Raw genomic sequence first — 16,022 nt, 5'->3', positions numbered from 1 at the left:
AAAGTGTTTAATTTTGACATCCATCTCTGATCACTACCAAGCTGTAATATATCTTATACTGTATTTGCATTTTAGGTAAACTAGACTACCGCAGTCATGTATGCTTTTACTGTTTTATTTCATCTTGCATATCCCTTACAAATTAGCAGTGAAGATTCCCAAAACCTTTAAGAGGACGATAAATATCATCATGCTACCAAAGTAGGAAATTTGTACAAAAATACTTTACAGTTTATAATACTTGTCTGTTACAAATAAAAATACATTGTCCAAAGGACATTAGTATGACAGATTTGATTCAAGTTTGCCAAGAGTCGAACTGTCTATATTTGTTGTTGGCAGTGTTTGTTTTAAATATGAATCATAGTGTTAGGCAGGAAAACTTTAACATAATAGATGTATTCTTCAGTGTTCGAAAGTTTAAATGCCTCAAAGCAGGGTACAGCTGCTCTCTATTATTTCTTAGGTGGCAGGTGTAGATTTTAAACTTTTTACCACTGGTTGGAAAACCTGCTTTTCATTGATCAAGTGCAGTAGATTCTGCCCATTGCACCTTTTCATGGTAAGATTTCACCTGTTGGTGGAAGTTCACATCTAACCTGGTACGTTTGATTCACTGAAGTGAGGCACAACCAACAATAATACTAACATTTAACCAGCCTTGAAATTCATGTACATCAAAGTAGAGTTCATATTTCAGTTTTACTGATTTACAAAGTCAATCTTTTACAAATACAAATGTGTTAATCATGGACCTTAACATGTAGAAGACACAAATGAACAGGTTTAGGATTACCTATTTGGATTAATGGATTAATATTAAGACTTAGTAATCTGAAATGGCAGGTGTATATATCAAGAGATACTGTCATGGTGGTAATTTTAGAATCTCCATGGTAAAAGATGAGGCCACAAAATCCTGGTAAAGAGAAGGTCACCTGTGGTTATTTGTTTTTATTTAAAACAGGAATGGTGTTTTACTTTTTTTTTCCCCAGCAATTAGCATTCTCCTTTTGCAAGTCAGTGTAGTGCTTTGAAAGATCAAGAATGAAGTCTTAGCTATCATTCTCTCATTTTTGCAGTTTGTAGAAGGAATTCCTCAATGTTCAAGTCCGAGCATTGTGATTTTAAATATTACTGGAAATCGGAGCTAAGGATCACATTGTAAGGCTCATACTGCTTCCCCGTGAGAATTCTGTTAAAAGATAACAGCCCCAAGAATGAAGCCTTCAGGTTAGATCCCAACTGAGTGAAGACTGATTGAACATTGTCTGTGCAGTTTAGACCCTTTTAAACATCTACATTTCACTAGGGATTGCTGCATCAATAGCTTTGGAATATAATCAAGATTTTCAATTTAATTAAAAAGGCTCATTTTATATTTTATGCAGCATGTATATTTTCTTTTGTCCAGTAACCAGCTGGCAACATCAATAAAAAGGTTAATTTTTTTTTAAAAAGAATTTGGACAGTAATCACCAGGAAAAAATAAACTACTCTTGGCATAATAGTGCTCAGGTTTTGTTTCATGGCTGTGCCCTGCATAGACTGGCTTCGTTATGTTTCACAGTTTTGTCAAACCTGTTAACAAGTTTTTTTTGTCATTTGTGGTGTTGAGGGGAGGGGGGTCTTATATATAAAAAAAAATAGGTTTCTGCTGATTTATGAAATCTGTGCTTGGAACTTGTGAGAGACATGAATGACAGACTGAAAAGGCAGGTGTTCCACAAATGAATGTTAAAGTGAGTTAGCACCATAAAAGTATAGACAATGCTTCAGCCTATTGGACTGAATGCATTGCACTACAATGTATTTGTATTCTCCTGTATGTCTGTACTACCGAGTCTTCCCTTCTGCTGCCTGAAAACACGAGCTTCGTCTTGCTCGCTCCATTCTCCTGCTTGGAACGTCTGATCTACCGAGAGCACCTCCTGAAAGGCCAGTGGGTTTCTGCTGATGACCAACTCAAGTTTATTGCCAGAATCTGCTATGAGAGGCACCACCAGACAGCAGTCAAAATCTCTCGTACGGATGTGATTTACCTGTTGGAAGGAAATAAAGCCAACACCAATCTTTTCAGTCTCTACTTTCAAATAATACATATAGCCACAAGATTTTTTTCCCTAGTGATTTATGTAAATTCATCAATGAAATTCAATAACTATTATACCTGCAACAACCTGTCATAGGGTTTGACACCACCAAGGGCAGCTGGTCCATTTGGGCGAATGTTGTTGACATACACACCTTTCTCAAGCAGGCCATCTGAAACACTGAATCCAAAATCCTCAATATCTGAATCTTTGTAGAGTGTTACCTAAGAAAGATTTCAAGAAGGTACTTAATCAATTGGTAACTTTCCAAATTGGTACAGAATCTGTACAGTGTGCATCTTGTTTGGGAGGTGTACTGGTTTTTGCAATGAAGAAAGTGCTGGATAAATGTGACAGGTGTGGCAACATCTGATGAGACTTCAGAACCTAAAGAGGTTGCCAATAGCTTAAAAACCACTTCCCAGCCCCTTTCAGTTCTCAAGAGTCACATTGGAATCAAGATGTTAAATCTGTTTCTCCCTTCATTAGAAGCTGCCGGACCTGGGTTCCTCCAGCACCAACACTTTCATTTCAGATTTCCAGTATTCACAATATTTTGCTCTTAGTTTATCCAGCTGTTTTACTGGAACACTACAAAAACTATCAAGCAGAGAACAATGTGCAACATTATTTGAATAAGCTGTCCTTTCTGTTTGAAAGCAAATTACAAAATAGATCTACTTCCAAGTCTAGCTTTAGGAGTCATGAAAACAATTGATTTTTGCTAGTCTAATTTATGCAAATAGTAAAATTGATAATTCAATTTTCAATGTTAGTTTCTATAAAAGGAATACATCTGAATTGAGAAACACAAACACCACTAGAATGATCATATTTTATGAAGTCTAAAACCTTGTGCAACTCCACTGGTGTTGGCGACATGATTTCTTTCATTTCTTGCTTGATTTTTCTAATAGCAAGCAACTTCGATCTCCCACCATCTGACGGTAGAGTGTTGCTACGGGAGTTCTGGGTGTAATGAACCCTGACAGGATTTCTCTCTTGGAAGCTGGACTGTCTCCCCAGCGGCCTGTGTGTCATGCTGTTTTCATGATTAAGACTCAGTGCACTCCCAGACATGATTGTCGCCTGTTGGATTAAATAATAAAGCTGTAAAAGTTCAACATCCCGAAAAAACGAGGTAAGCAGGGAACTCTTATTAGCAATGTGGGTGAGAGTTAGAAAAACTGTACGTAGTTACATTCACACATTTGGAGTTGATTCAGAGAATTAGTTGCATAATGCTTGTATTAATATTTTAACACTATATGGGTGTGTTAGTATGGATTAAAAGTAAGAATTGTCAGTATTGAATTATTGGCTGTTAGTTAGTTTTAAACAAAAAAAACTGTATTAGAAACTGTACAATCTTAAAAATTACTACCTCACTGCAATACTAAACATTCAAAAAATGTACCAATATAGCCAAGTTTTTCAAATTCAGTTGGTTTTGGTTGCCAGCCTTCTTTAAAGAGGAGCTAGGTTCCTGTAATCATTAAGATCATATACAGGCTAAAGAACAAATGCTGATGCAAAACTTTGACTCATTCATTTAATATTATTGGTCTGAAATGGTGACAGTCTATGCATACCAAAGAACAAAGCCTTATTACCTCCAATTCTCTCAGGATTCCTGATTGACCACAGGTCTCCAAATCTTCTAGAGCCTGGGACCAAAAGTTTTCTTCCTGATCTGTTTCTAAGCCATCATGACCACCTACATATCTGAAAGTTGTCCAAATAAAAAATACGTAATTAAAAACTGTATGCAGGGTGCAGTTTTGATGTCCAAAAAACTTTGAGAAATTACATTGTTTTACTGTATCAATCGCTCTTATGCAAAATATTTACAAACACTGTGGCCTCAACTGTAGATTATGTCCAAATTCTGTGCAATGCCCTTTAATGTCTTCACATCTTTTCTTGAGGTTGCATTTGAGAAATTGTTACAATGATAAGGAATTTTAGTTGTATGAATGGATTGGAGAACATAGAACAGTACAGGGCCTTCAGCCCTTGATGTTGTGCCGACCTTTTATCATACTCTTAGATCAAACTAACCTACATACCTTACATTTTACTATGATCAGCCATGATCATATTGAATGGCGGTGCAGGCTCGAAGGGCTGAATGGCCTACTCCTGCGTCTATTGTCTATTATCTATCATCCATGTGCCAATCCAATTACAGGAACCTAGCTCCTCTTTAAAGAGTCACTTAAATGTCCCTAATGTATCTGACTCTACCACCACTGCTGGCAATGCATTCCATGCACCCACCACTCTGTGTAAAGAATCTACCTCTCACATCTCCCCGGAACCTTCCTCCAATCCCTTAAAATTATGTCTCCTTGTGATAGCTATTTCTACCTGAGGAAAATTTCTCTAGCTATCCCCTCTATTTATGCCTTTCATCAGCTTGTACACCTCTCACCCTTCTTTGCTCCAATGCGAAAAACCCTAGCTCCCTCCACTTTTCTTCATAAGACATACCCTCCTGTCCAGGCAGCTTCCTGAAATCTCCTCTGCACCTTCTGTAAAGCTTGTACATCCTTCCTATAATGAGGCGATTGGAACTGAACACAGTACTCCAAGTGTGGTCTATAATGTGTGGGCCTTACAGAACTGCAGCATAACCTAGCAGTTCTTAAACGTAATCTCCCTGCTATTGAAAGCCAACACACTATATGCCATAATAATCCGATCAACTTGGGTGGCAACTCCGAAAGATCTATGGATGTGGACCCCAACATCCCTCTGTTCCTCTGCACTGCCAAGAATCCTGCCTTTAACCTTGTATTTTGCATTCAAATTTGACCTTCCAAAATTAATCACTTCATACTTTGCCAGACTGAACTCCATCTGCCACTTCTCAGCCAGTTTTGTATTTTGTCAATGTTCAGTTGCAACTTACTAACACACCCTTCCACATCTTCATTCAAGTTATTTATAAAAATCGCAAAGAGCAGAGGTCCCAAAACAGATCCCTGTGGAACACCACTGGTCACCAAGCTTTAGGCTGAATACTTTCCATCTACTACCACCTTCCGTCTTCTATGGGCCAGCTAATTCTGTATCCAGACAGCCAAGTTTCCCTGTATCCCATGCCTCCTTACTTTGAATTAGCCTACCATGGGAACCTTATCAAATGCCTCGCTAAAGTCCATATACACCACATCTACTGCTCTTCTTTCAAATGTGTTTTGTCACATTCTCAAAGAATTCAATAAGGTTTCTGAGGTATAACCTAATCCCTCACAAGGCAATGCTGACTATCTCTAATCAAACTATGCTTTTCCAAATAATCATAAATCCTGTCTCTCTGAATCCTCCCCAACTAATTTGCCCAGCACCAATGTAAGACTGACTAGTCTATAATTCTCAGGGTTATCCCTACTCCCTTTCTTGAACAAGGGAATAACATTTGCCACCCTCCAATTATCTGGTACTACAGTAGACATGATACATAAAGATCATCACCAAAGGTGCAGCAATCTCTTCCCTCACGTCCCATAGTAACCTTGGGTATATCCTGTCTGGCCCAGAGGCCTTATCTTTTCTTACATGTTTCAAACATTTCAGCATTGCCTCCTCCTTAACATCAACGTGTTCGAGCACATCCGTCTGTTTCATGCTGTCCTCACAAATGACCAGGTCCCTCAGTAGTGAATACAGAAACAAAGTAATCATTAAGGACTTCCTCTATCTCCAGGCACATGTTCCTTCCACTATCCTGATCAGCCCTAACCTCACTCTGGCCATTCTCTTGTTCCTCACATAAATGTAGAATATCTTAGGGTTTTCCTGAATCCTATCAGCCAAGGCTTTTTCATGCCCCTTTCTATCTCTCATAGGTCCATTCTTCAGTTTCTTCCTGGTTACCTTGTAACCCTTTACAGCCCTGTCTGATCCTTGCTTCTTCAACCTTATTTAAGCTTCCTTCTTCCTCTTGACTAAATATTCCACATTTCTTGTCATCAAAGGTTCCTTCACCCTACCATCCTTTCCTTGGCTCACTGGGACAAACCTATCCAACACTCACAGCAAGTGCTCCCTAAATAGCCTCCACGTTTCTGTCATGCATTTTCCTGAGAATATCTGTTCCCGATTTATGATCTACAGTTCCTGCCCAATAGCTCTGTAATTCCCCCTCCCCCAATTAAATACTTCCCACCATCTGCTCCATGATTATAATAAAGGTCAGAGAATTGTGATCACTATCACCAAAATGCTCTCCCACTGAGAGATCTGACACCTGACCTGGTTCATTGCCAAGCAACAAATCCAATATGGCCTCCCCTCTAGTTTTCCTATTTACATGTTGAGTCAGGAGTCCTTCTTGGACTTACCTGACAAAATCTGTTCCATTCAAACTATTTGCCCTAAGGAGGTTCCAATCAATATTCGGGAAGTTGAAGTCACCCATGACAACAACCCTGTTACTTCTGCACCTTTCCAAAATCTGCCTCCCAATCTGCCCCTCCATGTCTCTGGGAGTTTTCTATAGAACCCCAAAAGCAACAAAGTGACTACTACTTTCCTGTTTCTGACTCCCACCCATACGGACTCAGTAGACAAACCCTCCTTGATGACCTCCCTTTCTGCAGCTGTGATACTATCCCTGATTAACATTGCTACTCCCCCACCTCTTTTACCTCCCTTCCTATTCCTTTTGAACCATTTAAACCCTGGAGCATCCAACAAACATTCCTGCCCCTGTGACATCCAAGTCTCTGTATGGCTACAACGTTGCAGCTCCAAGTACTGATCGATGCTCCAAGTTCATCACTCTTAGTCCTGACACTTCCTGCATCCCAGAAGCTGGGACTGTTCTTAGAAAAGAGACAGATGCAACAATGTTTAATAGCAATGTTCAAAACTGGGAGAGGTCAGAGTTAACCGAGGAAAGCTGATCTCGAGGGTCAAAGGTAGAGGGGATGGTTAGGAATGAGGGGAAAAGCTAGAAGATGGTTGGAAGAGAATGAAAGGTGACATGAAGAATTTTTTCCTATGCAGAGAATGTATACACCCAAAAAGCTGTAGGAGGTAGATTACATTATGGCTTTCAACAGAGAATTGAATATAAACATACAATCTACATCTTGGAGGTTGCCACTGACCAGAAACTATATTAGACCAGCCACAAAGACAGTGGCCACAAGAACAGGTCAGAGAATAGGAATTCTGCAGGAAGTAACAGCCTGTCTTCCAAAGGCTGGCTGTCATCTACAAGGCACAGATAAGGAGCATGATAGAATATTTACCGATTACCTGGATGGGATGAGCTCTAACAGCACTCAAGAAGCTCCACAACATCCAGGACAAGAAACCCACTTGACTGACATCTCATCTACCACCTTCACTCCTTCCACTATCAGTGCGCAATGGCAGAAGTATGCACTGTCCACAGGATGCACAGTGGCTCCTTTACTACCGCCTTTCACACCCATGAGGTCTATCATCTAGAAGGTCAAGGGTAAATATTTCCCCTCCAAGTCACACAATGTCCTGACTTGGAACTACATTGACCCAATGATGGTAAAGCAATGACAAAGTCTTAAAACACCTTCCCAAAAGCACTCTGGTTAATCCTACAGCCCAAGGACTGCAGTGGTTCAAGGAGCAGTTAACTGCCACATTTGAGGGTGATTGGTGATGGGTAATGAATGCAGGACAAACTAGTGACACCATATCCCATGAACTAATGAAAACAAGATAAACATTTGAAGTTAAAAAAAATGTGCTACAGGTTTGTGGGTGAGTGGAATAAGATAAATTGCTCTCGCAATGAGCTAGTGCACACTCCTAGGGCTGAATAGCCTCCTCTATACATCCATTTTGCTTGGTTGGAGACACTGGTCAGCTGGGTGACTTCAACCGTTTTGCATATTTAAATAAATACAAGCACTGTCTTTGTGTTATACCAGGTAAATGTACACCCCCCCCCCCCCCCCCCCAAAACACACACACACACACACACATTATCTACAATTAATTTGGTGAACTGCTAAAACAAAGAACTGTATAGTTACCATGTGCAAGGTTTCATTGACCTCCTAATTACATGGGCTTGGAATCAAGACTGGAGGGTTGAAATTCTGATCCATAGGGATAAAAGCCTAGGATAATGTGTAGCTAGAGTCGGGGACTACATTCTGAAGTAAAACCCATAGCTGCCAGGTTTCTATCTCGATCAAGATACAAATCCCAGGACTGGAGGGTCACTTCACATCCCTACTCCGTATATTCTGGAAGCATCAGATTTTTATTTTTACATTGTAAAAGCACAATCCGAAAGTCATTAATTCAGTTACTACAGCTATTCTCTGAGGTATTTCTCATACGCATTCTCATATTCCATCTGTTTCTGTTCATTTTGAAGTTGTTCATAAATTATCAAAAAAGATGACACCATAACACAAAGATTTGGATCTGACTGAAAAATGAACTGTATGCTCACCCACTAGTGGTAGGTCGATCCCATTCATCATCACTCAATGTTGCTTCATGATACAGGTTATTATGATGCCTGTTGGCAGGTGAGAAACTTAGTTTGGCACTTCTCCATTCATGTGCATGAAGACTGTAGCCAGAGGCTTGATATCCAGAAGGACCTACGCGAAGAAACAATAAGAGATTCAAACCAATCATTTCAGAAACAATAGGTTTGAGAAAAGATTCAGAACAAGTTGAAACATTGGCAATATCATCCACATAACATAACACAAGTGTAGGAAATTTGCAAGTCAAGAAAAAAATTATCGTGAAGGATCATTCAATGATTATGTCTCACAACCAAGAAGATTAACAAAAAGGAATAAATATCAAATTCCTTGAGTTGATTATTAATATTCCCTGGATTGTAATTTGGTGGAATGGAATTTGAATTTTGTTGAAAAAAAAACACATTTTGCTGAACTATTGTAAAAGGGAAAACATTGATACTGCATGGGAGGAGAGGGCTGATTGAGAAGTGGATTCTGGTAAAGGTGTTGCCATGACAAATGCATCAGTTAGATGACAACTGACAGTTAACTGCTCATGTTCTGTCTGCAAAGAAAAAGGATCCGTGTATTCGATTATTTAGTCTTTGGATGCACAAGTACACCACAGTGAACCTGACTGACAATCTTAAATCATACCAGCAATAAAATTTGAATGCCACATTACTCGTGTGAAAGGTAGGCAGAATCATGTGTTGCATAACCAGTTGTATTGCTACTGCATAGCAGTAGTGTAAAACAGCTAGAATATTTCAGATACTTTCCTCTTTTGAGTTAAACTGGGAACTTTTCAGGACCAAATGAGACAGCCTAAATCCCACTCACTTATTGAAAAGCAAAAGTGAGAAATGATCTCATCAGAGTTGTCACTATCCGACAGGGGTTTGATGTGACCTAATTCAGTATCAATCCTTCATGTTGGACATATCATTGTCAATTAGGCCAACCTTATAATATGTGGAATCACAGGGATCCAACACATGATAATTCCTGACCAATTTCTCAAAAATCATTGAGAAAGGGAGCTCATTTGACTGTTCTATTTCAAAGGTGGGCACAGAATAAAGCCCATTAGGGTGCGTAAGAACATTTTTAAATGCAGCTGTGAATTTAAGCATAGCAAACCTATCATCCACATCTTTGAAATACGCAAGGTTGGATGTCTTTCCAAAGAAGAGTTTTTTTGCAGGATATCGCAAATCAAAATTGAATAAATTGAAATCAAGATGTTTGAGAGAGCTGGAGCCAGTGGGAATCTCACTGCAACATCATTTGGCCTTTGTTAAAATTGAACTCAACTACATGAGTTGCTGAGTTCATAAGTTCAACAAATTCTGATTCACAGATTCTGATCATAGATTGCCACAATTGCAATGAATGATTGATTGATTAACAGGCTAGCAGTCAAGTGAGCACATTGACAGCACATTACTATCTACATGTAAGTGCTAATCTATTTCAGATGATCCTGGAAGGGGGGTTATCTCAAAATATTTGAGCAACTGGTGAAGCTAGGTGTTTCATGCTGCTACTAGGCAATATCAATAGATTAGATTCCCTACAGTGTGGAAACAGGCCCTTTGACCCTCCGAAGAGTAACCCACCCAGAACCATTCCCCTCTGACTAATGCACCTAACACTATGGGCAATTTAGCAAGGCCAATCCACCTGACCTGCACATCTTTGGACTGTGGGAGGAAACTGGAGCACCCAGAAGAAACGCACACAGACATGGGGAGAATGTGAAAACTCCACACAGACAGTCCCCAGAGGCTGGAATCGGACTTGGGACCCTGGTGCTGTGAGGCAGCAGTGCTAACCACATAGAAATGCTGGCTGACAGGATGCTGTCATTGAGCCAAACCCATATTCTGCCGATACATAAAAATAAGTAAAGTAGTTTATCAAATTCAGTGCTAGTGAGATGTAAGTTACAAAGGCCGTATATCCCTAAGATTGGTGGACCATACCAAACCCTATGTCTTTTCAGTTGTTCACAATGAGCAAGTTAATCACTGTATCCAATCAGCCTGCACTTGCAACACAATGCCTAACATTAGGGCAACAATTGTTAAATAATCACAAGTATGCAAATAATTAAGCTGACAAAAAATTTATGATAGGCTTGCAGTGTAGCATACTTGTGCATATATGAAGCTATATATAAACACATAGGGGCCTGTTCTTTGTAGAAAGGACATACACAGTTTTTTCCATCTCACAAAATGGTGACAACCATACTCTAGTTCATTTCTCAGCACAATGCCTTGACCAGAGTCAACCTACCTAGTTTAAAACTTAAAGAAAGCTTGCCAGTTAACAGTTAATTAACATCTAAATGCCGCATTCTCCATGCTAATGCTTCCACCAATGAGTTCACTGGTCAACCAATCAACATTCTCCACTAGAGAATAAATATTATTTTCCCCTTTACGTTGGTATTCCTGCAAATTGGAATGAGGAGTGAAAGATTGTGTCTTTTGAAATTAATGTACCACTTCCACTCCAGCAAAATGTTGCGGCCGAGGCTAAGTTACAGTTCAACATTACATACAGCCACAAAAAAATGTAACCATACTGGCAAAATGCAGATTAAGGAAATATCATCCAATTTAACAACTGCTTTGTCACGTTCACAAAGCAAACTAGAGCTTACTGTATTAAGCCATCCTTTATTTAATCAAAACTAATATTCCTCAAATTATAGCATGCAATATGTCTTCACTTAAAGTTGTGGTTGCATTCATAAAAATTGCACCTTTAAGTGAATCATAGCTTCCCAGAGAAATCAATCTTGACTTGAGTTAGGTTCCTTCAGACATTTCTTGCTTGCAAATAAACAATAAAAGGTTAGCATACACTTCTTTATGTACACAGTGCTATATATTTCTAGCTGAAATAACATGCAAAATAAAATAAATTTTTTATAAAACAAAAACTAAATTTTGGGACCTCAGTAGAAATCAACTTAAAAACATCAAGTTGAAAATGGTGTACATTCTTAAATACCTATTCATAAACAAAGTGACTTTAAAAATACTGAGTTGATCGTGTTTCAAAGGAGTAAACTCCATCTAGTGGTGGAATCCAGCTGGTGGAGGAAGAGCAATGCACAATGGTCAATGTCTGCCACTAGGTTGAGGCTAGGACATCAGTGCAAGCTCAGAATGACAGGCTTTAGAGAAAGAGACAAAGCTTACTTTAAACAGAACGGTTGCTGGAGGAAGGTACGGGTGAAAGGAGCTTGAGGAAGGTCAGTAGGAATTCAGGAGCAAATGGAGGTGATGAAAGAAGATCTTGAAAGTAGGGATATCACAGAACATGAAGACTGTGGCAAACACAATATAAACTCTTAATATTAAACAAATATATTGTCATTACTGCATTAACAATGCAGATGTTAACCAAGTCAACTTTAAATGAGGAGGAACTTCCTGTATGACAGCTAAGTTATTTAATACTTTGATGTGAAATAGCGTGTGGACGATAATGGTACAGCATATTCAATTTGGTCACAAGTTACTAGCAAATTATATTTCGTAAAAACATTTTATAATGAGGCATAATATCTTTCATCAATTTTTGGTTAAGGTATGCAAACCATTGTCAGAGATTATTAGTGTGCACTGTGCACAACACTGAAATGTGACATACCTATTTATGAATTTAAAAGCAATCCTCTCATGCAATTGGTAGCAGACAAAATTGTAAACAGTACATTATACAGAGAACACACTTTGCAATCAAGATTTATCCAGGAAACAAAGAAACTTTGAACTTTGTGAAGTTAGGAAAACACTGAAGGAAGTATAATAACCTGGGTGGGATGTTTAATCAATCAAAACACATTACATGCTTCAAGCCAAGATAATTTTAGATAAATTAGTCTAGTCCATATTCATAACGACAGGCTCCTGAAAAAGTGAGAGATAACTCAGGATCACTCTTTTGACGATGGATGTCTAACTGAACATTTGAAAGCTAAATGAGCTTTCCAATTGTCATCATTCATGTGGGAGGAAATGTGAAGATGCTCAATTGAAAATTATTAAATAGTAATAAATTATTTAAACAGACTAAGGTTAATTATCTCATCCAGCTAGGCTTTCTATAATGCTGGTGTAGAGATTAGACTCTGTTATCTATAATAAATAGACAGCTATTACATTTACTGCATATTTCCAGTTTTTCACAGAAAATTGATTTTCGTCAAATATACAGTAAAGGAAATCATGAGTCTGTGAGCTCAGTTAATTGGATGGCTGGTTTGTGATGCAGAGAATCACCAACAGAGTAGTGATCACCAACAGAATCACCAAGCCAGCTGAGGCTACCATGAAAGATGGTCTTTCTCAATCTTACCCTTAGCTATGAGGCACCAGTTATCTCTCTCTGAGACAGTAGCCCTCCAGGACAAAGGTGACTTTACCTTTTACCTTTACGGGAGGCCATTCAACCCACAATGTCTGTGCTGGCTCTTTCCAAAAGTTATCCAATTAATCCCATTTTCTTGCCGTTTCCCAAAATCCTACAAATTGTACTTAGTTTATATTAAATTGTATAGATACCAATAAATTCACTTAAAACATAAAACTGTATTGCATTTTTTTCATTTTCCCTACTTTTTAAAAAAATAGATATCAACTCCTTTCTCCAATCTGTCAATAAGCACACTGACATTAGGCTAGCATTCAACATTAAGCTGCCTTTTTTTTCTGGCAACATAAATGGAGCAATTGAAGGGTTAGAATTAAAATCAATTTGCCTTCAAACACTAATTCACTTTTAACTTGCTGCCTGTGTTTTAACGTAGAGTCTAGGCAAAACCTGCTCCAGCAGTTTTCTGTTTAGACGACCTGTACTTAGTCTGCAGTACACACCTGGGATGAGCTTTTTTAAAATGCGGATTGGAGTTGCCTAATCAAAGTAGATTATGGTGAAATTTCCTATCTCTCAAAGGATCAACTTAATTTACATCCCAGTTGTCCCTGATACAAGAATTGAGGGATGTAATTAGCAATACGACCACCATGACAAAGAAACTAGACCTTTTATTTCACCTGTCATTTTTTTTCTTTCAATAACTTCAATATATATTTAAATTACCAAGTCGCTGAATTAAATTAGATTCAATTAGATTACTTACAGTGTGGAAACAGGCCCGTCAGCCCAACAAGTCCACACTGACCTGCCGAAGCGCAACCCACCCATACCCCTACATTTACCCCTTCACCGAACACCACAGGCAATTTAGCATGGCCAATTCACCTAACCTGCACATCTTTGGACTGTGGGAGGAAACCGGAGCAAACCCACGCAGACACGGGGAGAATGTGCAAACTCCACACAGCCGCCTGAGGCTGGAATTGTACCCGGGTCTCTGGCGCTGTGAGGCAGCAGTGCTAACCACTGTGCCACCATGCCGCCCACAAATTGTTTAAATTGAATTTAGAAAGTAGAGTACAAAATGCTGGAAAGAGTTTGCCCCCATAGACTATTATTCAGGTCAACCATAAGGGTCACAACGACCTCTGGGTAAATTGATGATCATGTGACCTATCACTTTTGGTTTGCGTTATTGAGTTAGAAATTTATGAGCTTCTGATGCACCTGATGACACTGTGATCTCTAATCCTAGATTCCCTCGACTATGGAAACATCCTCCCAGCATCAACTCCATTGAGCCCATGAAAAATTTGGTATATTTGAAAGAGATGACTTTTGGGGAATATAGGCCAAATCTACTGACTCAATTCGCAGAGGACAACCCCCTTATCCCAGGGATCAGTCTTTGCCATACTTCTCCCCAGTGAAAATATGGCTGTCTGAGGTAAGGAGAGCAAAACAGTATTCAGCACTCCGGGTGTGATCTCAAGCAAGTATGAGAGTAAGAATCCTTTACTCCACAATCTGGATTCTTTGCAGCAAAAGCAGGTATATTTGCTTTCTTAATTGCTGGACATACTTGCATCATAACTTGCCATGATTAATGAACAATATACTGTATTAACCAATTAGATGATGATTCTACTTTTCTATTTTTCCATAAGTGGATAACTTCACATTTTCCCTTATTATTCCATCTGCAAGTTTTATGTAGCCATTTCAGTTTATTTGCACCCTTTCACAGCTAGCTTTCCCACCCAACATCAGTAAGCTTGGATATATTATCCTAGGTACATTCATCAAAGTCATTGATATGAAATGTACATTGGTTAGAGTTAGAGTAATACAGCACGGAAACAGACCCTTCAGTCCAACTAATCCATGCTGACCTGTCCAAACGTCTTTTCAATGTTGCAACTGTACCTGCATTAGAAATTAATATTCCAAAAGCACTTTATATTCAGCAGAATTGGACCTGATGTTCTGAAGAAGGTGAACTCAATCACACTTTTGCAAATATTTTCACAGTTCTGCAGTGTTCAGCAAGTCAAATACATTATTGCCAAGGTGTGGTATTCCAGGAAGCAGTGCAGAAATTGAGAGTACAGTAATATCTAACAACACGAAAGTGATCTGGGGATTCAGATATAAATGGTTTGGTATGAAGTGAAAAAGCCAAGTAATGTGTGTATCATATTACTTGAGTATGGGTAGCGTTAAAAAATATTCCTTTTCAACACGGATCATTGAAGTATTTTAGAAAGGATTGATCATGTGTATGGAGCTTGGGATGGAATAAGTGTTTTCTAAATTCAATCTCAGGACAGAACCCGTAGTTTTTTTAGATATCAAACATAATAGTGTGAAAAACCCACAATCTTATCTGACTGAAATATTATTTTCTCTTTGATAGTTATATTGTTTTTACATTTATTTTAAAAAGGTTGAAACTTCTGTAAATACAGATATCCTAGCTAATTTATATATAATAAATAGCAGCATGGTGACTCAATGGTTAGCACTGCTGCCTCACAACACCAGGGACCTGGGTTCAATTCCAGCCTTGGGTGACTGTCTATGTGGAGTTTGCACATTCTCCCAGTGTCTGCATGGGTTTCCTCCGGGTGCTTGTTTCCTCCCACAGTCACAAAGATGTGCAGGTCTGGTGAACTGGCAATGCTAAATTGCCCCATAGTGTTAGGTGCATTAGTCAGAGGGAAATGGGTCTGGGTGGGTTACTCTTCAGAGGGTTGGTGTGGACATTTTGGGCCAAAGAGCCTGTTTCCACACTGTAGGAAATCAAATCTAAGCATACTTTTAAAAAAAAATTCATACTAATTACATATGGGAGTTGGCTACTTTTATGAATGGTTTGAAAAAAAAAGCGAGGTCTTTCCAAAATCATGAGTGAATCCACTGTGTGTTTGAGAGCTTGCAACTCCTGGAGTGTTAATGGAAGTGATTTGCATGATGTTGGAATAACAATCTGGCATTTATTATCTGACAGCCATGAATTGATTTTTGTTTAAAATAATCAAGG

At 38.8% G+C, this 16,022-nt stretch overlaps 1 protein-coding gene across 11 annotated transcripts in view; it reads right to left on the bottom strand.

Annotated features, from left to right (window-relative positions):
- Positions 1 to 99: 99 nt before the first annotated feature.
- Positions 100 to 16,022, bottom strand: part of grip1 (glutamate receptor interacting protein 1) — a 472,826-nt gene continuing 456,903 nt past the window's right edge. For 9 of the 11 annotated variants that reach the window (XM_072551567.1, XM_072551564.1, XM_072551569.1 and 6 more), the window contains 6 exons: positions 8,554 to 8,707; positions 3,707 to 3,818; positions 3,511 to 3,579; positions 2,946 to 3,182; positions 2,171 to 2,317; positions 100 to 2,042 (listed from right to left, as the gene is read on the bottom strand). In XM_072551567.1, the coding sequence (XP_072407668.1) occupies positions 1,803 to 2,042; positions 2,171 to 2,317; positions 2,946 to 3,182; positions 3,511 to 3,579; positions 3,707 to 3,818; positions 8,554 to 8,707 (959 nt within the window). In that variant the 3' untranslated portion in view covers positions 100 to 1,802. The remainder of the gene's footprint in view (positions 2,043 to 2,170; positions 2,318 to 2,945; positions 3,183 to 3,510; positions 3,580 to 3,706; positions 3,819 to 8,553; positions 8,708 to 16,022) is intronic. The other 2 variants (XM_072551566.1, XM_072551573.1) reach the window with 1 other exon arrangement.

This window comes from Chiloscyllium punctatum, chromosome 32 (genome assembly GCF_047496795.1).
Source record: "Chiloscyllium punctatum isolate Juve2018m chromosome 32, sChiPun1.3, whole genome shotgun sequence".
In the NCBI taxonomy this organism is placed as follows: domain Eukaryota; kingdom Metazoa; phylum Chordata; class Chondrichthyes; order Orectolobiformes; family Hemiscylliidae; genus Chiloscyllium; species Chiloscyllium punctatum.
Note: the sequence above shows the minus strand (reverse complement) of the source record. Positions and strands in the feature narration are given on the sequence as shown.